The sequence below is a fragment of the Symphalangus syndactylus genome, chromosome 24 (genome assembly GCF_028878055.3).
Source record: "Symphalangus syndactylus isolate Jambi chromosome 24, NHGRI_mSymSyn1-v2.1_pri, whole genome shotgun sequence".
NCBI lineage: Eukaryota > Metazoa > Chordata > Mammalia > Primates > Hylobatidae > Symphalangus > Symphalangus syndactylus.
This window is the reverse complement of record NC_072446.2, coordinates 36,088,317-36,116,242: the sequence shown is the minus strand read 5'-3', so window position 1 is coordinate 36,116,242 and position 27,926 is coordinate 36,088,317. Positions and strand designations below refer to the sequence as shown.

At 51.6% G+C, this 27,926-nt stretch overlaps 1 protein-coding gene across 12 annotated transcripts in view; it reads left to right on the top strand.

Moving 5' to 3' along the window:
• Positions 1-27,926, top strand: part of DLGAP4 (DLG associated protein 4) — a 223,385-nt gene that overhangs the window by 149,928 nt on the left and 45,531 nt on the right. Inside the window, exon 1 of one of the 12 annotated variants that reach the window (XM_055265151.2) lies at positions 8,856-9,753. The exons of 8 other annotated variants lie outside the window; for them this stretch is intronic. In XM_055265151.2, coding sequence (XP_055121126.2) covers positions 9,723-9,753 — 31 coding nt within the window. In that variant the 5' untranslated portion in view covers positions 8,856-9,722. Of the gene's footprint in view, positions 1-8,855; positions 9,754-21,266; positions 21,401-27,926 lie in introns of those variants that run through there. 3 more of the 12 variants (XM_055265150.2, XM_063633693.1, XM_063633694.1) reach the window with 3 other exon arrangements.

Sequence of the window (27,926 nt, the reverse complement as noted above, 5' to 3'; positions counted from 1 at the left end):
ATCTCTTGAGGCCAGAAGTTCAAGACCAGCCTCAGCAACATAGACTCCATCTCTACAAAAATTTTTTTTTTAGTTAGCCACTGCACTTCAGCCTGGGTGACAGAGCAAAACCCTGTCTAAAAAGAAACAGAGGCTGGGTGCAGTGGCTCATACCTATAATCCCAATGCTTTGGGAGACCAAGGTTGGAGGATCACTTGAGCCCAGGAGTTCAAGATCAGCCTGGGCAACATAGTGAGAACCTGTCTCTACAAAATAAAAAAATTAGCTGGGCATCATGGTCACAGCTATTTGGGAGGCTGAGGTGGGATTTGCTTAAGCCTGGGAGGTCGGGCTGCAGTGAGCCATGATCATGCCACTGTACTCCAGCCTGGGTAACAGAATGAGACCCTGTCTTTAAAAAAAAGAAAAAAGAGGCTGGGCACGGTGGATCACACCTGTAATCCCAACACTTTGGCAGGCCGAAGCGGGTGAATCACCTGAAGTCAGGAGTTCAAGACCAGCCTGGCCAACATGGTGAAACCCTGTCTCTGCTAAAAATACAAAAATTAGCTGGGCGTGGTAGCGGGCGTCTATAATCCCAGCTATTCTGGAGGCCAAGGCAGAAGAATCACTTGAACCCAGGAGGTGGAGGTTGCAGTGAGCTGGGATCACGCCATTGCACTCCAGACTGGCGATAAGAGTGAGACTCTGTCTCAAAAAAAAAAAAAAAAAAAAAAAGAAAGAAAGAAAGAAAGAAAAGAAAAAGAAAAAAGAGGCCAGGCATGGTGGCTCATGCCTGTAATTCCAGCACTTTGGGAGGCCCAGGCGGGTGGATTACCTGAGGTCAGGAGTTCAAGACCAGAATGGCCAACATGGCAAAACCCTGTCTCTATTAAAAATACAAAAATTACCTGGGTGCCTGTAATCCCAGCTACTCAGGAGGCTGAGGCAGGAGAATTGCTTGAACCCGGGAGGCAGAGGTTGCAGTGAGCCAGGATCACTCCATTACACTCCAGCCTGGGCAACAGAGCGAGACACTGTCTCAAAAAAAAAAAAAAAAAAGGAAAGAAAGAAAGGGCACTTCTTAAGACATTTAACTGCCATCTGTTGAAAAATTGTCATGTCACACTTTTTATTAGAATAAGGTCCTTTACTTCTATTTGCCAGAAATTTGTCATAATAATTATGTAATTAAATTATGTCTATGTGGTGAATGGCTCCCCCCTGATATGTAGCATCCTTGATCAGTATAAAACTTGTACTTATGGTGAGCCTGCCCAAAATCACTCCCTCCACAAACACCAGCACACACAGGCACATCCTCACCACTGCACATCTAGCCACTATCTCCCTGCAGGGTCACCCCTGCTCAGAAGGCTGCCCCCTTACTCCTCAGCATCTGTCCCCAAGGAGTGAGCAATCAGGTTCTGTCTCCACCCCCAGGGCTGTTCTGAGCCCCCACGTTGCTGAAGGGCATGAAAGCTCTGTCCCTCTCACAGAGGCATCTGTGCACTCAGGCCCTGTGCAGGCTGGTGCGTAGATGTAGAGGAGCGGCAGTTATTGAGGCAGTGAGAGCCCCTCTCAAGCAGGGCGTGGGCAGGGCGAGGAGCTGCCTGCCTGCCCGCCCATCCACGTGGGCCTGGCCAATTCCCCACTGCCAGTGCCACTACTGCTGTCCCCATTCTCCCTCCCCCTGTCTGACCCAGATTCCACATTCCAGAAATAGCTCTGGCAGGTGACTGGCAGGCGGGGTCAGCTCTAGCTGGGATGGTGGGAGAAGCAGCCGCTGTGGATGCATGCCCCTCCCCAGCCGAAGGACCTATCTAGGAGGGGGCTTGGTGGTGCCAAGTCTGCCCCCAGTCTGCCCCCTCTGCCTCTCTTCTCTCTATGCCTCTGAGAAAAAGAAGAAAGGAGAACAGCCTCCCTCCTCCTCCCTCCCTCCTCTTACTCTGCCCATCTCCCTCTTTCTTCCAGCTTCCCCTCCCTTCCTCTCCCTCTTTCTCCCCCCACCATCTTTGCCTTCTGTCTGTCTCCCTCAGTTATCTGCTTCTCCCTCCCACCCTCTCTGCCTTCCTTCCCTCTCAGTTTCTGGCCCTCCTCCCCGTCCTCCCTTTCTGTGTCTCTCCCACTCCCTCTGAATCACAGGGAGGCTGTGATGACAGCCAGGGGCCTGGGTAGGCATGGTGGTGGGCTGTGGGGTGTACCCCCACTCCTGCCAGCTGCATTCTCTGCACCTGAGTGTGTGCAAGCACACAGGCACACACACTTGGGCTCACTCCCTGACAGTGCTTGCGGTTCTAGGCTGAGCTGGGATGGGCTCCAGGCCTGGGAACCACCCTTGCTCCTTGCTCAGGGACCCTGAGTTGTGTCACTCTGAGTGGGCACCTGCCCTTCACTGGGCCTCAAAGTCTCTATCCGTGTTGTGAGGCCTTGGTTTGGGGACCCACGGGTACCTCCCATCTGTGACAATCCAGTCACCAGCTGCTATGCCTGCCCCTCTTTGTCCCATCTTCCATCCCCCAGCTTCTTCTCTGACTGCCCTCCTACCCCTAACCTCCCCCTGCCCCAACACACACTCTGTATACAGGAAGGGAGGTTGATAAAATTGCAGTACACAGTCAACACTCCAGTCAACCCTGTCCCCCAACCCTACCCTGGGCCCACCTGTCCCCTCACTCCACCGCAGGCTCTTGTCAGCCCAACCCATCTAGTCTCCACAGTGTCAGGGCTAAGAGGAAACTCAAAGACCATCATGTCCAGAGATTGCAAATGGACTTCAACCATGTGTCATCTCTGATCCCTGGAGCTCAGTTCTGAGACTTGGTTAAGCAAAGAAAGGTGCCACCATCGATTCGCGATGTCTGCTGTAGCCAGAAGAGTTACATACATCTGCAATTCCTGATCTAACCCACTTATCCCAACATGCACGTGCACACACACAGACACGCACACACACACATTTACAGATATTTCTCAAATAAATGTCAGCCTAGAGAAGATGATTATCTATCAAGGTCAAAGTCACCCAGCTAGTAGGTCAGGGAGCAGTTTCCTACCTAGGTGTGCCTGACTTCAAAGCCCTGAGTTCTTCATTGTCCCCTGTGCATGGGAGCTACCCAGTCCTGGTAAAGCGGTACAAGCATGGGTGATGAAGGTATGTTACAGGAGTTGCAGGGGAAGTCCTCTAGCAACATGGGCAGGATGGATTAGAGGCTGAGAGGCCACTCACAGGTTGGTGCAGTGGTCTAGGTAAGTGACAGTGAGGTCAGGACAGGGGCCATAGGGTCAGAGAATAATGGGAGGACCCAGGAGGCCTTCCCAGAATGAGTAATGAGGAACCAAAATTCCCTACTGCTGAAACAGGCGCCTCTCCATAGAGGATGCTGGGCAGGAGGCAGGCTTCCTGTCTGGGGTCCACCAAGCCTTGGACTACGACATGCCTGATTAATTGAGTGCCTACTGTGTGCTGAGTATATGGATTCTCACTCTTCCACGTCCTGTTTTTAGCAGATCCACTCAGCCTTCCGGGGGAAATAGTGACCAGGACTGAAGGACTGGTGGGCAGGCCTCCAATCCCAGGATTGAGACTCTTGAGACAAGACAGGGGCATTCTGTATCCCCTCAGGGGGTAGAGAAGTCACCCCAAAGGAAGAGAGATGAAGGTGTTTAAATAGAACTTTGGAGGCCCTACGGCATGGTGGTTAAGCACCTGAGCCTTGCAATCAGGCATCTTTCACTGATAGATGTTTATTGATCAAGTGCTCTGGGCCAGGCTGTGTTGTAGGTACCATCAGTGAGCAAAATGGAAATCCTTGCCTTCATGGAGATTATATTCTACTGGGAGGGGGAGGGGCAGATAAAACAATAAACATGAATAAGTGTGTGGTTTGTTGGTAGCTGGCACAGTGTAAGGGGTCCTGGGAGTGGTGGCAGAGTGCAGGGAGGGGTGCCAAGGTATAAACAAGGTGGCTAGGGTACAACTCATTGAGAGGGAGATTTTGAGTGAAGACTTTTTTTTTTTTTTAAGACGGAGTCTCACTCTGTTGCCCAGGCTGGCATGCAGTGGCGTGATCTTGGCTCACTGCAACCTCTGCGTCCCGGGTTCATGCCATTCTCCTGCCTCAGCCTCCCGAGTAGCTGGGACTATAGGCGCTCACCACCACGCCCGGCTAATTTTTTTTTTTTTTTTTTTTTGAGACAAGTCTCACTCTTGTCCCCCAGGCTGGAGTGCAATGGCTGCAACGTCCACCTCCCTGGTTCTGGTTCAAGCGATTCTCCTGCTTCAGCCTCCTGAGTAGTTGGGATTATAGGCACCTGCCACCACGCCCGGCTAATTTTTGTATTTTTAGTAGAGATGGGGTTTCACTATGTTGGCAAGGCTGGTTTTGAACTCCTGACCTCAGGTGATCTGCCTGCCTTGGCCTCCCAAAGTACTGGGATTACAGGCATGAGCCACCACGCCCGACCAATTTTCTGTATTTTTAATAGAGATGGGGTTTCACTGTGGTAGCCAGGATGGTCCCGATCTCCTGACCTCGTGATCCACACACCTCGGCCTCCCAAAGTGCTGGGATTACAGACACACCCAGCTAATTTTTGTATTTTTAGTAAAGACAGGATTTCACCATGTTGGCCAGGGTGGTCTCGAACTCCTGACCTCAAGCTATCCACCCCACATCCCAAAGTGCTGGGATTACAGGACTGAGCCACCGCACCCGGATTGAGTGAAGACTTGAAGGAAGTGTGGGAATAAGCAGTGCTGGGAAGCACTCCAGGTAGGGGGTGAGTGGTACAAAGGCCCTGAGGCAGGAGGTGCCTGACAGGCTGGTGGGGGGCACAGCACTGAGGAGAGAGCCATGGTGAGAGGTGAGGTTCGAGGACAGGGAGGGGAGAGTTGGGTCTGGCCACCGACTGTGGAAACAACTTTGTCTTTTGGCTCTGAGTAAGACGGGGAACCACTGGGGCACTGGAACACAAGAGTGACATGACCTGGTGTGCATCTTAAAAGAAACACTCAGACTGGTCGCGGTGGCTCACGCCTGTAATCCCAGCACTTTGGTAGGCCGAGGCAGGCAGATCACCTAACGTCGGGAGTTTGAGACCAGCCTGGCCAACATGGTGAAACCCCATACCTTTTTTTTTTTTTGAGATGAAGTCTTGCTTCTGTTGCCCAAGCTAGAGTGCAATGGCGACGGGTTTCACCATGTTGGTCAGGTTGGTCTTGAACTCCTGACCTCAGGTGATCTACCCGCCTCAGCCTCCCAAAGTGCTGGGATTACAGGCATGAACCACCGCGCCCAGCAAAACCCCTCTCTACTAAAAATCCAAAGCCAGGTGTGATGGCACAGGTCTGTAATCCCAGCTACTCGGGAGGCTGAGGCATGAGAATCGCTTGAGCCCGGGAGGCGGAGGTTGCAGTGAGCTGAGATTGCGCCACTGCACTCCAGCCTGGCAACAGAATGAGACTCCGTCTCAAAATAAAAAAAAAAAGAAAAGAAAAAGAAAAAAAGACTACTCAGGGGGCTGCATGGAGCCATGTTTGAGGGGCAAGAAGTGGGTGATATGGGAATACCAGGGTGATGATGGTGGCTTAGGCAGGGTGGCAGTGAGGGAGGTGGTGACAACTCACTGGATCCTGGGAGGGCTCTGAAAGTGGAGTCAACAGGATTCTTTGGTGGATTGGATGTAGGTGAGAGTGAAGGAGAACAGCTAAGGGATGATGAGAAGGAATGGTTACACAGCCAGGTCGCGTGGGGACAGCCCCCACTCCTCTAACTGCCAGTTCTGGCACAGGACAGTGACTATCTGGGAAGTTGGGAGAGGAGCATCTTCACCTCCCGGACGGGGAACCTTGGGGTCCAGGCTGGGGATTTAGGGAGGGGGAGCATATGAGTCCTGTCTGTGCCCCATCTCACGCTGTGGTCCAGCCAACTCTGCCTTGTAGGGATTCCAGCCAGACTGGGGAGCTCTTAGGGGAAGGACCCAGTACTGGAGTACAGTAGATGTTCCATAAATATCTTCTGGGACCCTAAAACATCACCATCAGAAAGGACTGTTCAAATCTCCTAGCCCAAGTGTCTCAAATTTGGTAAAATACAAACACTGTTTGACGCTGCCTGAGTTCTGTCCCAGGAATCTGCTTTTCTTTTTTGTTCTTTTTTTATTTTTGAGACAGTGTCTCACTCTGTCACCCAAATTGGAGTGCTGTGGCAGGATCACAGCTCACTGCAGCTTTGACTTCCTGGGCCCAAGCAATCCTCCCACCTCAGCTTCCTGAGTAGCTGAGGAACCACAGGCACATGCCACCACACCTAGCTAATTTTTAAATTTTTCTAGAGACAGGGTCTCCCTATGTTGCCCAGGCTTGTCTTTTTTTAATTAATTAATTGTTTTTTTTTTTTGAGATGGCGTTTCGCTCTTGCTGCCCAGGCTGGAGTGCAAAGGCACAATCTTGGCTCACCGCAACCTCCGCCTCCCAGGTTCAAGTGATTCACCTGCCTCAGCCTCTCAAGTAGCTAAGATTACAGACATGTGCCTCCATGCCCAGCTAATTTTGTATTTTTAGTAGAGACGGGGTTTCTCCATATTGGTCAGGCTGGTCTTGAACTCCTGACCTCAGGTGATCCTCCCGCCTTGGCCTCCCAAAGTGCTGGGATTATAGACGTGAGCCACAGCGCCCGGCCCAGGCTGGTCTTAAACTCCTGGGCTCAAGTGATCCTCCCATCTCGGCCTCTCGAAGTGTTGCGATTACAGGTGTGAGCCACCATGCCTGGCCTGAATCTGGTTTTCTTTTCTCTTTTTTTTTTTTTTTTTGAACAGTCTTGCTTTTTAAACAGGCTGGAGTGCAGTGGCGTGATCTCAGCTCACTGCAACCTCTGCCTCCCAGGTTCAAGTGATTCTCCTGCCTCGGCCTCCCAAATAGTCTGGACTATAGGTGTGCACCACCACGCCTGGCTATTTTTTGTATTTTTAGTAGAGACGGGGTTTACACCATGTTGGCCAGGCTGGTCTTGAACTCCTGACCTCGTGATCCACCCGCCTCGGCCTCCCAAAGTGCTGGGATTACAGGCGTGAGCCACTACACTCGGCCCAGAATCTGCTTTTCAGTTAGTGCCCCCAATGATCTCTATTCAGGGTGTCAATCATGGTCCACAGTCTGAAAAATCTTGCCTTGGTCCAGTTTCTCTCCAGGAAACAGATAGGGCTGGTGAATCCCAGAGAGGGAAAGGGACTTGTTTAAGATCACACAGGGAGTGTGTTATTAAATTTGGGAGGGTGGAAGTGGAATAATATTTCATCCTATGCTGTGTGTGCTGCCTTGGGTCGTCAGGGACCATAACAAATGTACCTTGTTTTTTTCCTAAGTAAATCAACCTTGGCTCACTCCTGTAATCTCAACACTTTGGGATGCCGAGGTGGGAGGATCGCTTGAGCCCAGGAGTTCAAGACCAGCCTGAGCAACAGAGAGAGACCTTGTCGCTACAAAAAATAAAAATAACCAACTTACAGTGAATAGTACAGGCGTAGCATAAGTGACTGAGATAGGATGACCTTCAAAGTGCTTAGCACAGTGCCTGGATTCAAAATGGTTGGCTAACCCTCAGTTCCGTTTATTATTTTTACACCTTAATGCAAAAACCATGACAGTGGTATTGGAAACATTATCATCTTCGCCAGTGCTCAAAATATTTTGATATGTCAGAAATTCTTTTCTCCATTTTTTGGAAAACAGATGAGAGAAAGGAAAGTATTGCCTAGGTCACCCAGCAAGGCGGGTCATGAACAAGAGTTGGGTCTGCGTCTGGCAGACCTACCACAGGTGCGGCCTGGAGAGATGAGGCCCACGAGGCAGCGACAGGACCTGGATTCAGTGAGGAGAGGGGACTCGCAGGGTAGAAGCCAGGAACCGGGAAGGCGAGGAGGCGTGAAGGCACCACCTACTGCCAACCCGGCTCAAGCTGGTCACTTTGCCCTCCATGAGATCGTAGGTGTGCTTGTTGTTTTATTTTACGGGGGAGGAATGGAAGGCTCAGGGAAGTTGAATGCGGATGTTGTTCAAGATCACACAGGCCTCCAGAGGCGGAGCCGGGATTGGAACCCAATCTCTAGGACTCTGGGTTAGCAAAGCAAAGGGAGGATGCAGTGGCGAGGACAGCTAGATACACCTAGGACGCAGAGCAGCCAGGACCAGAGGGGCCAATCTGACTATGCAGGGGTGAGAGGGCCACCTCAGACAGTTCCTCGGAGCCTCGGTTTCCCCCCTTACAGCGAGGTGTCGCTGAGGTGAACTGGTGGGAACTCCGGTCCACCTCCCGCACAGAGCATGCGTAGCGTTCCAGCTGGAACCGGTTTGGCGAGGCGGTTCGAGGGGCGGAGACCCCCCGTGCTCGGGCATGCGCGTGCCGACGTGGGCGCGCGCTCCTTTCCTGGGCCGGCCGGCCTGGGCGTGGGCCGGTCGCGGCGGCCCGCGCGCCTGCGCACCAGCCTGGCTGCGCACGCCGGGCCACGTGCCAAGCCGGCTGCGCGCGCCCCTGCCCGGCCCGGGAGTCCCTGGCGACGCGCGCGCGGCTGACGCGAGGGGCGGGGCGGGGCGGGGCAGGCGCGGGACTTTAACCCGGAGGCCCCGCCCCTCGGGCGTACAAAACCGGAGCCTCGGGCCGGGCTGCGTGAGGGAGGAGGGTGAGTGCCCGCCACTGGCCGCCGCCGCCGCCGCCAGTCCGTCCGTCACTCCGTCCGTCTGTCCGGTCCACGTCGTCGCCGTCGCCTCCTCAGCCCGGACGCCCGGGGCTCGCCCAGCGCCGCCCGGAGCAGCCGCGGCCCCGCGAGGAGACGGGCGCCGCCCCCGCCCGGCCCGGCCCGGCCCGGCCCTGCCCCGCCCCGCCCCCGCCCTCGCCCTCGCCCTCCTCCTCCGCGTCTGTCCGTTCGTCCGTCCGTCCGCCCGCCCGCGCTTCCGTCCTTCTGTCCGGCCGCCAGTCCTCCAGCTCGTGTCCCTGCTCCGCCCGCTTTGTCTCTCCCCGGCTCGCTGTCTCTTTGTCTCTGCGCTCGCGCTCGTCCGCAGCCCCTCCCTCGCTCCCCATCTCGGGTACCCTTCTCAGAGCGCTCTTCAGCCCTCAGAGCCGCCCTTTCTGGGCGACCCCATTTTTCGGGACTCCCCCTCAGAGCGCCCCCAGGTCTTTTGGGGTTCCCCTTGAGAACACCCTCCACTCTCCCCAAGGGCCCCTCGTGAGTTTCTTGCACATCCTTTGGGGGTTCTCCTGCACCCCAGATCGCTGGGGTCTCGCCTCCTCTGAACCCCCATTGCCCCTGGGCTTTCCCTCTTCTGGGTGTTCCCCATATCCACTGGGAGCTCCTAGGTCCCTTGGGGTCTTTCTCCTTGGGACCCCCCAATATGTCCTCAGCTCCCTGACTTCAGGAGCTCCTCTCTGCTTTCCCCTGGTTTGTCCCCTGTCGCTGTGTCCTTGTTCTCTCTCAGGTCTCCGAGCACCCCCACTTCTCGGGATCGGGGTCCCCTGCTTTGCTCTCCCTGCCCGTCTGTGCCCCCACATCTGTCTCGGTGGTCTCGCCACTCTGTGTCTCTTGCGCTGAAGGCCCCCTTTCAGCCTGCTTCTTTGCCTGGGGCCCTTGGCCCCCCCTTGCTTTTTCTGCCCCAGCCCCCTGTCTCCCCTTCTCTCTGCTCCTTGTCTCCCTCTCCCTTTTTCTATCTTTGCCGGGTCTCTGGGTCTCTGACCCCCATCCGGCCCTCATGGCTTTGTGTCTGGAGCTCTTGAAGCAATGTGAGTGGTGGGGTGTCCGGGTCGGGCCGGAGTTGGCCCGCAGGCTGGCCGCGGCCGAGGCTCCATGGGGTTGGCGCTGGGGCAAGGGGGCTCTGGGGCCTCCTACAAAGGGGGGAAAGGAGGGAGGGGCCAGGCTGTCTGGCGGAGGAGGGAGTGGGGGGCCTTCCTGCTCTGAGGCTTCTGCTTTAGTTGCTTGAGTGTGTGGAGGGCACCACGGGCTGGGCATCCCTGCCCACTTGGCCCCGCATGGCCTGGCAGTTTGTGATCGCTTGTGGGCAGGCCGGGCTATTTTGGAGCCGGCAGGATGTGATATCATTTGGACGTTTATTTAGCCCCGGCTGGGTGTGGGGGCTGCGTTCTTGCCAGCTTGAGTAATGAAATTTTGCAGTGGGGTGGGGGTGGGGTCAGCCTCCTAGGCAGCTAGGCTGTGGGGTTCATGGCCAGAACTTTGCAGAACACCAGAGTGGGCAAGTGAACAAAGGTCTGTGCTGCCTGGATCTTGCTGAGACTCGATTCAGGATGAGCAGGGAGAGGACTTCTTAATCTGACCACCCTGAGGACTGGCTTTGGTAGTCTAACCTCTGGGGCCTTGGTTCTGCCAGCTTCAAGGTGTGTAACCTTGAGTGAGACTCTTGTCCTCTCTGTCAGTTTCCCTATCTGTAAAAAGTGGATAATTGTGCTGGCCTCACAGGGTTGTCATGATGATCAAATGAAACATCTGTAGACACGCTTTGTGAACTGTCAGCCTGTCTTTAAACAGCCCCATCGAGGAAGAGGAGCTTGCCCAAGGGTAAACAGCTGGCTCGCTCCTGCCAGAGCTGGGACAAGGATCCAGGCCTAGGACACTACAGTCCAGGGCCCTTTAACCTCCTCCCCACTGCCTCCTGGTTATTCGAGAATGCACCTGCCTTTCCAATAGAGCAGGGAGACGGCTGTTTCTTAATTCAGGCCCCAATCCTGCTTGCTGTTGGTTAGTCCGTTTGTAAAGATAGATGGGCGTGCCCATCGGGATGTCTGTGGAGGGGGACAGTTGGATTTTCCATGTTCCATCCCATTGTTGTTTAAGGGTGGGCCCTGCTTGGACAGTGGCACTTGGAATAAAGTCACTTTGTAGTTGTGAGCCTTGGCTGCTTTTCCTGCTTCCCCTGTAGAGTAGAGGAACAAAGACCTCAGCTGAGAGAGGCTCTGCAGAGAGCTGGGGTTTGCTGTCAAGGAGCTTAGGATGTCCTAGAACTTTGGGTGCAGGGAATGAGATCAGCTGTTCAAGCGCCTTGTCTTACAGATGAAGAGATGAGGCCCAGAAGGGCCAGGGACCCACAGAGGTTTGAGCCAGGACTTCTGGGTCCTGTTCCATGGCACTGCCTTTGAAAAAGTCACTGTCATGCTGTTATCACCTGCCCCTGGTGTATAATGACAATCTCTAACATCCTTTGACCTTTTTACTGTGTGCCTTGTGCTTGGTGCTTTACTTCAGCTACTTGCAGTGGAAAAGAAGAAGGGTTTGGTCCCTGGCCTGGAAGTGAGGGGTGCAGGATCCCAGTTCCCACATCTCACCCACTTTTAGGGATGTCACTTTCCTTTAGGCTTCAGCTTCCTAATCCGTAAAATGGGAATAACATAGGCCGGGCGCGGTGGCTCACGCTTGTAATCCCAGCACTTTGGGAGGCTGAGGCGGGCGGATCATGAGGTCAGGAGATCGAGACCACGGTGAAACCCTGTCTCTACTAAAAATACAAAAAATTAGCCGGGCGTGGTGGCGGGCGCCTGTAGTCCCAGCTACTCGGAGAGGCTGAGGCAGGAGAATGGCGTGAACCCGGGAGGCGGAGCTTGCAGTGAGCCGAGATTGCGCCACTGCACTCCAGCCTGGGTGAGAGAGCAAGACTCCGTCTCAAAAAAAAAAAAAAAAAATGGGAATAACATTCCTTATCCTAAGACTGATTCTGAAATCATGGAATCCCTCAAGAATTGTGTGAGCAGCAGCTCACTCCTGTAATCCCAGCACTTTGGGAGGCCAAGGCAGGCAGGTCTCTTGAGCTCAGGAGTTCGAGACCAGCTTGGGCAACAAGGCAAAACCCTGTTGCCCCAAAAAAATACAAAAATTGGGGCCGGGCGTGGTGGCTCACACCTGTAATCCCAGCACTTTGGGAGGCCGAGACGGGCGGATCTCGAGGTCAGGAGATCGAGACCCATCCTGGCTAACATGGTGAAACCCCGTCTCTACTAAAAATACAAAAATTAGCCAGGTGTGGTAGCGGGCGCCTGTAGTCCCAGCTACTCAGGAGGCTGAGACAGGAGAATGGTGTGAACCCGGGAGGTGGAGCTTGCAGTGAGCCCAGTTCATGCCACTGCACTCCAGCCTGGGCGACAGAGCGAGACTCTGTCTCAAAAAAAAAAAAAAAAATTAGCTGGGCGTGTTGGCATGCGCTTGTATTCCCAGCTACTTGGAGGAGGCTGAGGCAGGAGGATAGCTTGAATCCAGAAGGTCAGGAGGTCAAGACTGCAGTGAGCTGAGATCGTGCCACTGCACTCCAGCCTGGGTAACAAAATGAGACCCTGTCAGCCGCGCACGGTGGCTCACGCCTGTAATCCCAACACTTTGGGAGGCCGAGGTGGGCAGATCACTGGAGGTCAGGAGTTCGACATCAGCCTGACCAACATGGTGAAACCCCGTCTCTACTAAAAATACAAAAATTAGCTGGGCGTGGTGGCACACACCTGTAATCCCAGCTACTTGGGAGGCTGACGCAGGAGAATCATTTGAACCTGGGAGGCGGAGGTTGCAGTGAGCTGAGATTGCACCATTGCACTCTAGCATGGGTGACAAAAGCAAAACTCTGTCTCGAAAAAAAAAGATGAAACTGTTTCAGAGACTACAAACTCTGGCTTTCAGAACCACAAACGCCTGGTTTTAGTCAGTCTCCATCATTCACTGCGTTTGTAATCTTGGGCAAATTATTTCTTTGAGCTTCAGTTTTCTTATCTGGACTCAAGATTTGTACTACAGGATTATGATGAGTATTAAATGAGATTATGTATTTTTTTAAAATCTGGTGCACAGTAGGCACTTAATAAATGTGAACTTTCCCTTCCCAAAAACATCTGGGTGACTTTTCTCTTTGTAGGAACTAGACAGCCCAGTCTCTTCCCCCCTCACCCCCCGCACACCCTGTGGTTGGGGTTCAGGTAACTAGAAAAGCACCTGTGGCTATTCTAATAGTAATAGGGGTGATCTTCTCATCTCTTCCAGGCTGTGTGAGGCATTGTGTAATCAGCTAGGCTCTTTCCCTACCATTGTTCTCCACCAACAGGCCTGGAAGTCCGAAGCCGGTGGAGTTCTCCCTGTTTCACAGGTGAATGAAAAATAGGGGGCCCAGAGAGAGACAAGGACCTGCTCAGGGTCCCACAGCCACAGCAGTGACAGGCAAACTTGGAGCCCAGGCCTCTTCTCCACAGCCCACAGCGTTTCTCCAGGTTTATAGCTTCTGCCTGATAGTCTACCCCTCAGGCTGCCTTCCCTGGGTCTGTTCCCATCTGTTCTGGGAGGAGGGTTTTCTTGACATTTCCCCAGTCTCTGAGCTCATCTTGAATTTAAAAGGAGGCTATCTGGAGGCTGGTTGGGGACTGAGTCACCACCTCCCGTGGCTTTCTCATCCTAAGCAGCAACCAGACACACCCAGAGGGCCACTGCTGGAGACCTGCGGGTTGTAAACGCCACACAGACTTTCTTCCCAGAAGCTCAGATGGGCTCTTGCGGGAAGGCTGTCATCGTGGTTCTGTATGTATTTCTTCCTTCCCCTAGCCACTTTGAGAAGTTGTTGCCCGTTCTTTCCCACTTCAGCCTTTATTAATGCTGTCCTCTTCCCCTATAGTGCCCTCTTCCCCTAGAGGCCCACACTGTCAAATGCCACCTGCCCCAGGAAGTCTCTCCTTGCTGGCTCTGGAGTCCCAGCAGGACTCCTGAGGATGCTTAAGGCATGATCTTAGCAGGTCATGCCACCTTTCTGTGCCTCAGTTTTCTCATATATAAAATTCGGGTTTCTTGTCTTTATAAAGCTCCATCCCTAGACACTCTCATTTGGCAGGTCTTGGGGCAGGAATCAATCAATGCCCCTAGGTTTTTAAACCAGCTCTCTAGAGGATGCTGGTGCTGAGAGCCTGTCGGCTGCAACCTGGGAAAAGCTGAACTGAGAGGACCCTGGTTTGTATGACAGCCTAGCTTGTTGCTGTGTGACCTTGGATTAGTCAGCTTTCTATGCCTCCATTTTCTTCCCTATCAGATTGGGGTGGAAATGAGAACTCATGTAGTAACAGCCCCTCAATAAATGGCAGTCATCACCATCATCAGCTTTGTTTTGTGTGGGGATTGGTGGTTTTCAGAAGCAAGTCACCCTTCCCCTGCTTGGTCCTGGCAGCAGGCACTGTCAAGTCAGGCTAGGCCAGGGTGCAGGCTGTGGAATTGAACACTTGAGCAGGAATGAAATCTAGTCCTTACAGAAATGTAATGAGGTTGATGAGGTGTGTGGTGTAAATCTCTCTCAGGTTCCCAGATTTCCTGGACCTGACTGTGGCTGCCTTTCCTCACTCAACCTGTGCTGGAATCAGCTGTGTTAACAGACCCACCCATTCTTAGAAACCAAGGCTACTTTAAAGAGAAATACAAGCCACATTCTAGAGCTAAAACATGGCTGTTTCTTGTTCCATAGCACGGAAGCTGGCCCAGGGACGGGTAGGGATGCCTAGGATCCCAGAGCAAGACTAGAGCCACAGCTCTGCCTCCCTCCCCCGGGCTCCCTCTTCTCTGTACATCACTGGCCTGGAGCCCTGAGGTCTGGTTTGGCCAGTGAACAGTTTCCTCACGGGATAGGAGCAAGAGAAGTGGTCCCAAGTGGTCAAAGCGAGACTCTCTCTTGGCCTGGAGCTGAATGAGGCTTGGAAAACTCCTCCTTCTCTGGGCCCTGCCTTCCTAGCCCTGGGCCAGGCTCTGAGAGGATGGAGATTAAGAGACAGACAAGGCCTCTCTGCCCTGAGGAACTTATGGTCTGACAAGAAGACAAGCCTACAATTATGAGAGACTGTGTGACAGTCTGTAATTAAGTGTCTGCTGAGGAAAAGCATTGTCTGAGAAGAAGTGAGCATGAGCCAGAGGACACAAGAGCCCTTTGAGGGGGGCTGGATTTGCAGAGGCAGAGGGTGGTGCTGACATTCCAGGGAGGCGGGTGCAGAGGGCATGGCTGGATAAGTGTGCATTTAGGGAAACAGCGAGTATGCTAGTTTTCCTGAGGCATCAGGGCTCTGGCTGGAAAATCTGAGTGGAGCCAGGAGGTTGTAGGCAGTGTTAAACAGCTGAAAAGCAGAGGCATTGGGGAGGCATGGAAGGTTTTAGAGCAGAGGTAGCACAACTGGAAGACTTCTTCCAGAAGATGAATCAGGCTGGGTAAATTGGAATGAATAAAAATGACAACAGGGAGGAGGCTTTGCAGGCATCCAGATGACACAAGAGGGTGAGGTTTGGGTGGGGCCCATGGGAGTGGGAACAGCCAATTGGGGTAGCAGAGGATGCTGTGCTCCCTTAGGAAGGCTTGGCCAGTGCCCTGATGGGCTGGAAGGGAAAATGTTGGGTGTTGCTGGTTTGGGGCAGGAAGTAGCAGTCTGAGCACATTTCTTGTACACCTGCTGTTTGCCTGGCTCTGCGCCAGGGGCTCCACAAGGGCGCTCATGAAATCTGTACAACAAGCCAGAGGCAGGTGGACTTCCCATCCCTGTTTTGCAGATAAGGAAAAGGTAGCTCAGACCCAAGGCCGACTGTCTCCAAACTGTGGCTCTTCCCACAGCTCAGCTCTGCTTCTTGAGAAGGGAACTCCTGCTTTTAGGGTCCGAAGGGGCTGAGCCTTCTTGCCCTTTAATTAGGAGCAAGCACATTTATCCTATAAGCCCACAAATCTTGCTTTCTAAGGATCCTGAAGGTCAGGGTGCCAGTTTAGAATTCCTTCAAGGTGGAAGAGTCAGAGGAGCTAGGGACCCTCACACCAGCAGTTTTACACACTGGACTGTGAGAAGCTTCCAGAGTTGTGCTGTGTGTATGTCCAGTCCGATAGTAGGCATGTCCACCACTGGGCCTGTTAGAATTCTCAGCCAGCTCCCACCAGAGAGGGGCCCAGCCAACGTAATCAGTCACCCACAAAGGCGGGAAGGGACTTGTCTCCAAGGAGCCTCGCACAGGAGAGCCAATTGATGGAGCTAGGACCCATTTCTCAGGCTGCAGCCAGGAATCCCCAGTGGGCAGAGGGAAAGGGAAGGGGACTAGTGCTTACAGAGTGGCTACCATGGGAGGCAGCAATGGTTGGTCCCAGTGTACAGCCAGGAAATTGATGGCTTGGCCGAGGCCTCCCAACCAATCATTCTCTCTGTGTGCAGCCCACACTCCTCTGAACACAAACTTGGTCATGAGGCAGAGCAACCACATGGCAGGCACAGCCTCCAGGCGCCCCTCACCCCGCTGCTCCCTTGCCTCCAGCAAACACCCAGCATCTGTATGCCAGTTTGCTTTGGCAGATACTCTCTGAGCCCAGTGGCATACAGGGTACAATTGTAACTGTAACCGTGTTCTTCATCCCAAAATCTGGACAAAGGTTTTGAGGAGAGATTTTTTGCTCCTTTGGAACAGGGATGGCCTGAGAAATGCTATTTGGACATTGGAACAGTGGACTAGAGTAACCTATGCTGTCCCTTTCCATTGTAGTAATTCATTTGATGACCATCTAGAGCCAGTTGCTTTCTCGTAAATTTGCTCATTCTCACGTATATTCATTCTTTTTGTTTTGCTTCAGCATGTTGGTTCTGGATCTTTAATATTTGTTTAGCCTGTTTTGATTTGCAAAGCACTTTTATACACATTATCTCAGTAGATCTTTATCCAACTTTGGGAAGTATGACTATTCTTGTCATCCTTGTTTTTCAGAAGAGGAAACTGAGGTTCACTGGTAGAAAGAGGCTTGACCAAGGTCACTGTGGCTGAGCTACTTATTCAGTAAATAGTTATAAGTGCTGCTCTGTGCCTGGCAGTGAGCTGGCCCTGGGGAAACACTGACAGTCAGAGCTGCCTTAAAGACTTAGTTTCTGACCTCCCAGAGTCTGCAGCAGCAGCACACCGAGATCTAGCCAGGATCCACCACCAGGCTCCTAACCTGCATCCTAGGCCCTCTCCACTTCAGGCCCCTGTAGTTTGGGCCTGTGGCTTAGGTCTAGACTGTTGCAGCCTGTGAGCCCTTAACCTGGAGCATCATGGTGTAAAGCAAGCCAAGGCATAAGTCTCTGCAAACCAAACTTCAGAAGCAACAAAAGCGGCTGGGCATGGTGGCTCATGCATGTAATCCCAGCACTTTGAGAGGCTAAGGCGGGCAGATCACCTGAGGTCAGGAGTTCGAGACCAGCCTGGCCAACATGGCGAAACCCAGTCTCTACTAAAAATACAAAAATTAGCCGAGCGTGGTGGTACATACCTGTAATCCCAGCTACTCAGGAGGCTGAGGCGACAGAATCGCTTGAACCCAGGAGGTGGAGGTTGCAGTGAGCCGAGATCGCGCCATTGCACTGTAGCCTGGGCAACAGAGCAAGACTCTGTCTCAAAAAAAAAAAAAAAAAAAAGTTAACAAAAGAGGTCTTCAGGAATGGCTTAATTATTAACAGGGTGAGGAAGGGCATCTCAGCAGAAGGCCATCTGCTCCTTCTCCCTGGGGGGACGTCACCCAAGGGCTGCTTTACCTAAGATCCTTGTGTGAATTTTCTGCAGCCTCCAAATATTTGATTACACTCTGCACAGGTGTGGAGCTCTATGGCCATGTGCTGAGCTGGGGACCCTCCCCACCTCCTTTAATATTAAATGAGATGAAATAAAGTAAGGTCCTAGGATAGCAGGTCTGAAAAGGACTCTGGCCCAGCCCCTTCCTTTCCCATATGTAGGAACCAAATCTCGGAGGGAAGGGACTTGCCAGGATCCCATACTGAGAGACCTTCCTTCCCCTTCCCCTCCCTTTTCAGTTTCACTTAATTTCCCGTCCTTCCTGTAGGAACCCTCTCCCAGCTGTACATGTTCTACATTCAAAGCCTTCTTCAAATCCTTCCTATGCCTCAAAGTCAAGTTTTCCCACAGTCTTCCCTGACACTCTCCTCCACACCCCAGAGCCCCACAGTGTCCAGGCTGCCTCAGTCTACTCTCAGAGGCTGACTGCCTGTTCTACAAGGCTAGACCAGCAGCCCTTGAGGAGACATTTCAAAATCTGGGTACCGGTGTCCTGCCTCCCCTCCCAATCCAGGGAGTCTGATGCCTGAGATCTAGGAAGAGGCATCTCTGGATACGTTTTGCTGGAGGGTTTTTCTGTGTGTAAAAGTTATATTTTTACTGAAAAAGCAATACATGTATGTTGGTTTAAAAAAATTCAAACTTGGGCCGGGCGCGGTGGCTCACGCTTGTAATCCCAGCACTTTGGGAGGCCGAGGCGGGCGGATCACGAGGTCAGGAGATCGAGACCACGGTGAAACCCCGTCTCTACTAAAAATACAAAAAAAATTAGCCGGGCGTGGTGGCGGGCGCCTGTAGTCCCAGCTACTCGGAGAGGCTGAGGCAGGAGAATGGCGTGAACCCGAGAGGCGGAGCTTGCAGTGAGCCGAGATTGCGCCACTGCACTCCAGCCTGGGCGACAGAGCGAGACTCCGTCTCAAAAAAAAAAAAAAAAAATTCAAACTTGGTTAAAAAAAAAAAAAAAAAAAAAAGCCCAGTGAAAAATTAGTCCCTGTCCTACCCAGACACCTAATCACTGTGACAAGTCTTGAGGTTTCCTCATAGAAATACTCAGCATCCACGTGCAGCTATTGTCAGTAACATCCCTTTTTATTACTTAGACAGTGGCATAGTCTCTCCCTACTTTTCTATACCTTTCATTTTTCTTTTTTTTTTTTTTTTTTTTTTTTGAGACGGAGTTTTGCTCTTGTTGCCCAGGCTGGAGTGCAATGGCACGATCTCGGCTCACCACAACCTCCGCCTCCCGGGTTCAAGTGATTCTCCTGCCTCAGCCCCCCGAGAAGCTGGGATTACAGGCACGCACCACCACGCCCGGCTAATTTTGTATTTTTAGTAGAGATGAGGTTTCTCCATGTTAGTCAGGCTGGTCTCGAACTCCCAACCTCAGGTGATCCGCCCACCTCGGCCTCCCAAAGTGCTGGGATTACAGGCGTGAGCCACTGCGCCCGGCCTACCTTTCATTTTTCATGTAAGTCTGTGTTGCAGGTTATTCTTGGTGGGCACATACAAGTTCATGACCACCTTTGCTCCTGAGCATGTGGCTTTCCATTGACGGATAGACCACCAGTTGTTTGTCCTCTACTCAAGGATGTTTAGCTTGTTCTCAGTCTTGCTGCTGTAAACAGTGCTGCAGTGAACACCCTTTCCTATGTGTCTCCATGCACGAGTGCATGTGTAGCTGTCGGAGCCATTTCTGCACACAGAATTGCTCTTTCCAAGAGTTTGTGCGCTTAAAATTTTGTCATATATTTCTTAATTGCCTTCTTTTTCATTCTGAAAATGTATGTATTTTAAAAGGCACCACGCCTTCACCCCCAGATTCAAATTTGTTTCTTCCATGAGCTCCTCTCGTGCTGCACCTGCTTAGCAACGGTGGAGCCAGTGAGCTCATTCAAATATTTACTGACCTTGTCGGGCGCAGTGGCTCATGCCTGTAATCCCAGCACTTTGGGAGGCCAAGGCAGGCAGATCACAAAGTCAGGAGTTCGAGACCTCTACTCGACCTGGCCAATATGGTGAAACCCCATCTCTACTAAAAATACAAAAATTAGCCGGGCGTGGTGGTGGGCGTCTGTGGTCCCAGCTACTCAGGAGGCTGAGGCAGAAGAATCACTTGAACCGGGAAGCGGAGGTTGCAGTGAGCCGAGATTGCACCACTGCACTCCAGCCTGGGTGACAGAGCAAGACTCCTTCTCAAAAAAAAAAAAAACTGACCTCCTGAATCCCAGTGCTGGCTTGGCTGCTATACCCTTGCCCTTCACTGAACCTCAGTTTTCCTCATCTGAATAGTTGGGAGACTCATTCCTGCCTTTCTCATGTCCCTGGGCTATTCGGTAAACCAGCCAGTGGGAAGACGTCGTGAAATGTATTAAAGCGGTCTTAGCTAGACAGAGTGGGCATGCCAGGGTCAGAGATTCTGAAGTCTAGACAGTTCCCCGGGTGGGCCGTTGTCAGTCCTAGCAGATGGCCAGGTCAGCCCTCAGGCTGGAAATTTTAGGGCAGCTATTGGTAGGTGTCTCCTCTTGCTGTGCTGAGATAGGGTCAAGATCACACTTAGGCTTTTGTTGGAAGAACATACAAGATGAGAGAAAAAAGATCATACTTAGGGGCTTCCTGAATTTGCTCTGCCCTAGGTTGCTGGGACCTCTAGAACCTGTGCAGGCGAAAGGAACTCAGTCGGTAGATCCGGGAGAGGTGGTCAGGGAGACCAGGAGCATGTCTACACTGCCAGCAGACTTTTGCCTCCTCCCCCAAGCCAAAAGGATGGCCCAAAAAGGCCCCCCCCCAGCAGATCATCTTTGCAGCTCCTTTTTTAGCTCCAGTGGCAGCAGGGATGAGGAAGGGGGAAATTCTATCATTTTTTTCTAATTTAAAATGACATTTAAAATCACTAGCCTAGTGGGGGCCAGGTGTGGTGACTCATGCCTGTTATCCCAGCATTTTGGGAAGCCAAGACGAGTGGATCCCTTGAGCTCAGGAGTTAAAGACCAGTCTGGGTAACATAGCGAAACCCCGTCTCTATAAAAAAAAATACAAAAATTAGCTGGGTGTGGTGGTACACACCTGTATTCTTAGCTACTTGTGGGGCTGAGGCGAAAGGATCGCTTGAGCCCAGGAGGTCAAGGCTGCAGTGAGCTGTTTGTGCCACTGCACCGTAGCCTGGGTGACAAAGCAAAACCCTGTCTCAAAAAAAAAAAAATCACTAGCTTAGTTCCTCCCTCCTATTTTATCAATAGGAAAACTGCAGCCTGGAGAAGTCGAAGGTCTCCTCCCAAGTCTCCCAGTGAACTTGACAGGTCTCAGCTCACTCCTGCTTGGATTAGAAGCCAGGCATTTGACTCTCCTAGTCCTTAACTCTCAACATCTTTCCCAAATCGTTCTAGTCGTAAAGTTTCACTTTGGAGTTAAAAACCAAAGTGAAAGAAAAATGGCAAAGCAGGAAGCAGCCGTTTCAGACCCAGCCCAGGCTGAGGGGACACTCTGAGGGACCCAGGCCCAGGTGGCCTCATGAGGAGAGGAGCAGGCCTTTTCCCTACCCACTCCCACCCTTGCTCTGGGAGCCTGGCTGGGGTAGGGACTGGGTGGGGCCCCGCAGGGAGAGGCGCCAGGCTACAGACAGGCGGTGGCGTCCTGGCCTGGCCCACTGCTGTCTGGGAGACAGCCAGTAGGACGGGTTCTCTGGTGAAGTCAGCCCCATGTGGGTGTGGTCCCAGCCGGGCTCCAGGTAGGCCTTTTAAACTCCCGTCCTTCCGGGGCAGAGCTGAGCTGCAGCTGGGCCTCTGTCAGCTTGGGAAAGAAATCCTGGCTTCCCATACATAGCTTTCACAGAGCATTTCACTTTCCCTGAAGGTAAGAGCCAGTGCCCTTGTCTCTACCATGAAAACTTAAACTTTCGGTTACTGTAGGCACTTACTTACCTCCTATGGTTTCTTTTTGGGACCCAGATGGCCTGAAAGCCAAAGGATGGAGGAGCTGGAACTGCTGTCTTTTCACCATTTTATGTCACTGAGTTGATGGGTGGCCTCAGGCAAGACCCTTCCCTTCTCTGGCCTGCAGATTCCTCATTTGTTTGTCAGCAGGAGGGAGCTCCTTCTATCTCTGCTATTAAGTTGAATTTGGTTCCTGGAAGCTGGTGAGAGAGTATCGTAACACCCAGTTTGGTTGGCCTGTGTATTTCAGATATTAACTGATACCCGATTAGCTGGGGTCTCAAGTTCCTATTTCCTGTTCTTTTACTAAGGAAATTCTGAGACTTATCAATGCAAATATGGTATCAATTTTGTTGCTAGACTAAATATGATTTTTTAAAAAAGAGATATCCCACTATGCTACCCAGGCTGGTCTCAAACTCCTGGGCCCAAGCAGTCTGCCCACCTTGGCCTCCCAAAGTGCTGGGATTACAGGTGTAAGCTACCATGCCTGGCCAGCAAATATGATTTTTATGTACCTCTCTTCTCCTTTGCACAGTCACAAGGTCCCTACTGGAGTCCAGTCCCTAAGGGCACCTACTGAGCATACAGTAGGTGATCAGGAAGCCCACACCCCGGAGGTCATATGTACCCATAGTTAAGAGCATCTCTGTAGAGTTGGACTGCTGGGGTCCAGTTCCTGGGCTGCCAGCTAGAGCTGTGAGACTTGGACAAGGTACTTAACCTCTCTGGGCTTGTTTCTTCACCTGCAAAATAGAGATGCTAATAATACCTGATTGTAGTCCAGCATGAGGACAAGAGAAACGTGTGCAAAGCACTAAGCACAGTGCCTGGTACAGAGGAAGCATTTGAGAAGTATTAGCTGCTGCTGTTACTGACATCCAGGGGGAAAGAGAAGACTTGAAATAGCCAAAAACTGTCCATGTCCCATGCCTGGAAAGATGCAGATGGATTGGGTGGGCTGGTTTGGAGTGGAGTCAGTTGTTTGATAGCTGTTTGCCAAGTGCAGGGCTCTTATGGGGGAAGGTGGCCTGGGTTAGGGGAGAGGTGAATGCTCTGTGTGAGGGAAGGGGAAGAAGGGCAGGCTGTCCAGGGTTCAGGATACCCAAGATTAGGCTGGAGAATCTATCCAGGGCTGTCAGAGTCTGCCAGGTATGTGGAGCTAGAGTTTTGTCTGCAGGGTCATCACTCCATCTGGGCAGTTTCTTACTGGGGGCTGTGACGAGGACCTGTTATTGACTGTGGAGAATAGGTTTGATAGTTCTAGCCTCTCCTGGAACTTTCTTGCCTTCCCACGCTTCGTGGCGTGGCTGTTGCCCTGCACAGGGGTGCAGTAATAGGAGTTGTCTGCCTGCCTGTGGAGTGCAGACCAAGGTGGGGTGGGGAAGAGGAGCCTTTCTGACATCACCCAATAAAGGTAGGGCTGCCACCATTGCTGCTGTCCCAGCAGTTTCTTTAAAAGAGGCACGTGCAGCAGTGTGTGGGAATGGTGGGGGATGGAGGGCAGGGATTGGGCTCTTCCCTCCTTCCCACCCCACCTCCACTTCTCTTTCCAAACAATCAGCCATTCATTTACTTGAGTGCCAAGTTCTGTGCCAGGAGCCAGGGAGAGACTAGGGAACAAGACTGACTTCCCTCCAGCTTGGAGTCCCCACCCAAGCAGGTAACAAACAAGATACTATCTAATCTGTTTCTGATGAGAGCCCTAAAGGAAACAAATAGGTGCTGAGAGATTGGGGAAGGCATCTCAGGGAAAGTGACTGCAGGATGGGAAGGAGGCAGTCAAGGGCCGACTGGGAGGTGTCACAACCCTGAGGTGGGGGTATCTTGAGGGAACAGGAGAGGTAGGGGTTACATCTGGAGCAGTCTCAAGGTCAGGCAGGACCCCGGGGGTCTCGGTGAACCTAAAGAGGTGTGATAATGAATGTACTGCAAGTAAATATGTTTCTTCCTTTTTTTTTTTTTTTTTTTTTTTTTGAGATGGAGTCCCGCTCTGTCGCCTGGGCTGGAAGGTAGTGACATGATCTTGACTCACTGTAGCCTCGCCTGCCGGATTCAAGTGATTCCCCTGCCTCAGCCTCCTGAGTAGCTGGGATTACAGGCGCCTGCCACCATGCCTGGCTAATTTTTGTATTTGTAGTAGAGACGGGGTTTTGCCATGTTGACCAGGCTGGTCTCGAACTCCTGACCTTGTGATCCGCCTGCCTTGGCCTCCCAAAGTGCTGGGATTACAGGCGTGAGCCACCAAGCCCGGCTCTCCATACATTCTCTTACCCAATTCCTGTCCAGGATTCTATGATACTAACACATCCATTACTGCCTTTGTACACCTCTGATCTTTATTTTCTATTTGTATTATTTTTCTTTTGTTTATATTTGCTGAATTTCAGTAAAGAGATTGTAGGCAGATTATTAACCAGCCCTTGCTCACAAATACAGTTAAATCAGAAAATTTTTAAAAATGCTTAGTTTTAAATATTTTATTTGTGACTTTTAGGTTTGGAATGAGTAAAATCAAAGCAGTTTGATAACTGCTGGGGCTCATTCTTCAGTGGGCCGCTCACTAGTCCATTTTTAACACTGTCTTAATGACCATCTTAACCTTTTTTTTTTGTTTGTTTTGAGACAGAATCTCACTCTGTCGCCCAGGCTAGAGTGCAGTGGCGCACTTTCGGCTCACTGCACACTTCGCCTCCCGGGTTCAAGCAATTCTCGTGCCTCAGCCTCCCGAGTAGCTGGATTACAGGCACCCGCCACCACACCTGGTTAATTTTTGTATTTTTAGTAGAGACAGGGTTTCACCATGTTGGCCAGGCTGGTCTCAAACTCCTGACCTCAGGTGATCCACCTGCCTTGGCCTCCCAAAGTGCTGGGATTACACACGTGCCCGGCCCATCTTAACCATTTTTAAGTGTGCAGTTCATTGGCACTAAGTACATTCCCGTTGTTGTATAACCATCATCACTATTCGTCTCTTTAACTCTTCATCTTCCCAAACTGAAACTCCGTGCCTATTAAACATTAACTCCCCATTCCCCCCTTGCCTAGTCCCTGGCAACCCTTTTGTTTTTTTTTTTTTTTTTTTTTTGAGATGCAGTCTCGCTCTGTCTCCCAGGCTGGAGTGCAATGGCGCTCTCTTGGCTCACTGAACCCTCCACCTCCCAGGTTCAAGCAATTTTTCTCCCTCTGCCTCCCGAGTAGCTGGGATTACAGGCATCTGCCACCATGCCCGGCTACTTTTTTATATTTTTAGTAGAGACAGGGTTTCACCATGTTGGTCAGGCTGGTCTCAAACTTCAGACCTCAGGTGATCCACCCGCCTGGGCCTCCCAAAGAGTTGGGATTACAGGCGTGAGCCACCGCACCCGGCCAGCAACCACCGTTCTTTCTATGAATTCTATTACCCTAGGTATCTCATTCACTAGCCCAATTTTTTTTTTTTTTTTTTGGAGATGGAGTTTCGTTCTTGTTGCCCAGGCTGGAGTGCAATGGCATAATCTTGGCTCACCACAACCTCTGCCTCCCAGGTTCAAGCAATTCTTCTGCCTCAGCCTCCCAAGTAGCTGGGATTACAGGCATGCGCCACCACACCCGGCTAATTTTGTGCTTTTAATAGAGACTGGGTTTCTCCATTTTAGTCAGGGTGGTCTCGAACTCCTGACTTCAGGTGATCCACCCGCCTCAGCCTCCCAAAGTGCTGGGATTACAGGCATGAGCTACCGTGCCTAGCCCTCACTAGCCCATTTTAAGGAGATAATTTGAAGGGCAGCTGAGGGGAATGCTCTGAATAATTAACTCTTACGGTAGTGATTAATTCTCCAAGTTTTTTTCTTTTTTTAAGACAGAGTCTCTGTCACCCAGCTTGGAGTGCAGTGGCGCGATTTCGGCTCGCTGCAACCTCTGCCTCCCAGGTCCAAGTGATTCTCCTGCCTCAACCTCCCAGGTAGCTGGGATTACAGGCACCCGCCACCACGCCTGGCTGATTTTTGTATTTTCAGTAGAGAGGGTTTCACCATGTTGGCCAGGCTGGTTTTGAACTCGTGACCTCAAGTGATCCATCCACCTCTGCCTCCCAAAGTGCTGGGATTACAGGCGTGAGCCACCATGCCCAGGCAATTCTCCAAGCTAATGCACAATGCACATCTAAGCTTATGTGTGGCCTTATCCTGGCAGGATTGCTAAGGGACTGATCATCTGGGAGAGCCTCCTCTGCAGAGGTAGCCTTGGTTCCAAAGCCCCTGGTGGCTGTGAGGAGCCTGACCACTGCCCCCTATGGAGGCAGGATAATGGGATGAGGAAGGCTGTGGATCTGACCACAGGACCCAAGTATAATTCCTTCATTAGCTACTTGCTCTAGGATTTGGGCCAAGTCCTTCCACCTGCCTCAGCCTCAGCTTCCTCTTCTGAGAAATGGGACAATACTTTCCAACATATTTATGACTCAGAGTCAGTGAGACAGATGATGGACTTCCTTTGCAGTCTTGAGAATCCTAGCACCGTGTTTGGATGCAGTTAAATGCAAGGAAAATAGGACTCCTGATCCCAATTTGTAGAAGTAGCGGAGACCCAGAAATGCAGAGACTTGCCCAAGGTCATATGGCACTTCACTGATAAAATTGGGCTGAAACCCAGCTACCCTCCACAAGCTACAGCTATTTAAGGTTTCTTGTTGGTCAGTCTTTCAAAGGACAGTAGACTTGAAATAGATGTTTGCTTTTCCATCTTACTGGATTTGAAACATTTCTCAAGAAGCTCCAGTGTTGATGGGCCTGTGAGGGAGGATAGAGGGTAAAGGTTTGGGTAGGGGATAAAGACAATAATTCTGTGTCATAGGACTAGAGTCCTAAATGACTTCCATGGTGATCATCTTGTCCAGGGACAGCAAATATCTTGCACTGGGCAATTACCCCTCCTAGTGGACCATGGCAGACAGCATCAGCCACAGCACTCCTATTGACCCCTGGATACAGCGTGAGGAGCCTTCTCAACACAGGCAAAACCAATCAACCAGAAGTAGCATGCCCAGTGGAATCTGTGCCCTCCCTAATCTAGTGCATCCCCTGCTTTTACAGATGGGTGGCAGTCCTGGGAGGGGAAAGGACTATGAAGGGCAAGTGATGTCACAGGTCTCTTTGTGAGAGCAGAAAGGAGTCTGGCACGACAGTTGGAAGCCTTCGGAAGTATGTTTGCAAAAACATCAGGGCAGAGCAGCTCCCAGGGGTTAGGTGTTACCAAGGTAAAGTCTGTTTTCTCCAGATGTTTCTTGGGATGCTGGCTTGGCCTCAGGATGTTTGTGAGAGTGTACTATAGTCAGATTCCACCAACCAGAGCAGGAGGACAAACTTGGCTTTCTACAGCAGCTTCTAAGCTTTGTAGGAATGTACGTGTCAGTCTTGCCGAAGCAAGCTTGTATTTTTACTATTTGTGAGACTGGATTCTGTGAGGGTTGCATTCTGGAGGTTGAAACCTGTAGGGTTTGTACTCACTTAGCAGATAGAACATGACTCACTGTGTGATCCCGAACAAATCCTTCAACCTCTCTGAGCCTCCTTTTTCCTTAGTAGCACAGGGATGATGATGAAAACGTCTTCTTGAGGGGATCAAATGTAAGATGCAGAGATTAGGACCTCAGATGGTGACTGGGCTACTGCAATAACCACCAATTCCTGAGCAGGTGAAAAACATCTGGCAACTATGATTATTAGCCACTAATATTCAGCCACTCCTCAGTATGGCTGACCCTGTGCCATTGTTGGGGTAGAGTTCTATGGACAGGATGGGGTGGTTGGTGACCTTCTGATTCGTAGATGTTCTTTCAAAGAGATCTTCCCAGGTGTTACCATGTTGTGCTTTCAGAGGTAGTTGAGAGGAAAATTGAGTGGGGAGGGCTCTGTGGGCATGAGGGGGAACATATAGTCAAGACTTGTTCCAGCATCACTGTCATCTGCTTGCTCAGTTGTCTCTTACTCTTCTCTACTTAGAGTCTTCAAAGTCTTCTAGGATGAGGGCTCTGCCAGCCTGTGTCATTTTTAGGGTGAAATCAGAGGATGGGGTTCTGCCTCCTAAGTGTCAGCAGGCATTCACCTGGGTACCTCTTTTGGGCCAGGAATGGAGGTCACAAGGATGCCACCCTGCCTTCTGGAGGCTCAGGGTCTAAAGGAGGAAGCAGAAAAGTAAACAGGTTTGTAAAAACAGTGTGGTGGGCAAGGGTCTGTGGTGTGCCTGAATGTGGGATATTGTTCAGTGAGGGAGCCAGGGCAGGGGCCTGGGAAGGCTGTTAGGGAAGGCTTTTTGGCAGGAGTGATGCCGGAACTGATACCTAAAGGAGGAGGCAGAATCAGTGAGGAAGAGGGTGTTCAGGCAGCACAGAGGCCTGGAAGCTGAGCGTGGTGTGTTGGTATGAAGGGACTGATGGAGAGTTAGAGGGGTGATTGACAAGGCAGAGA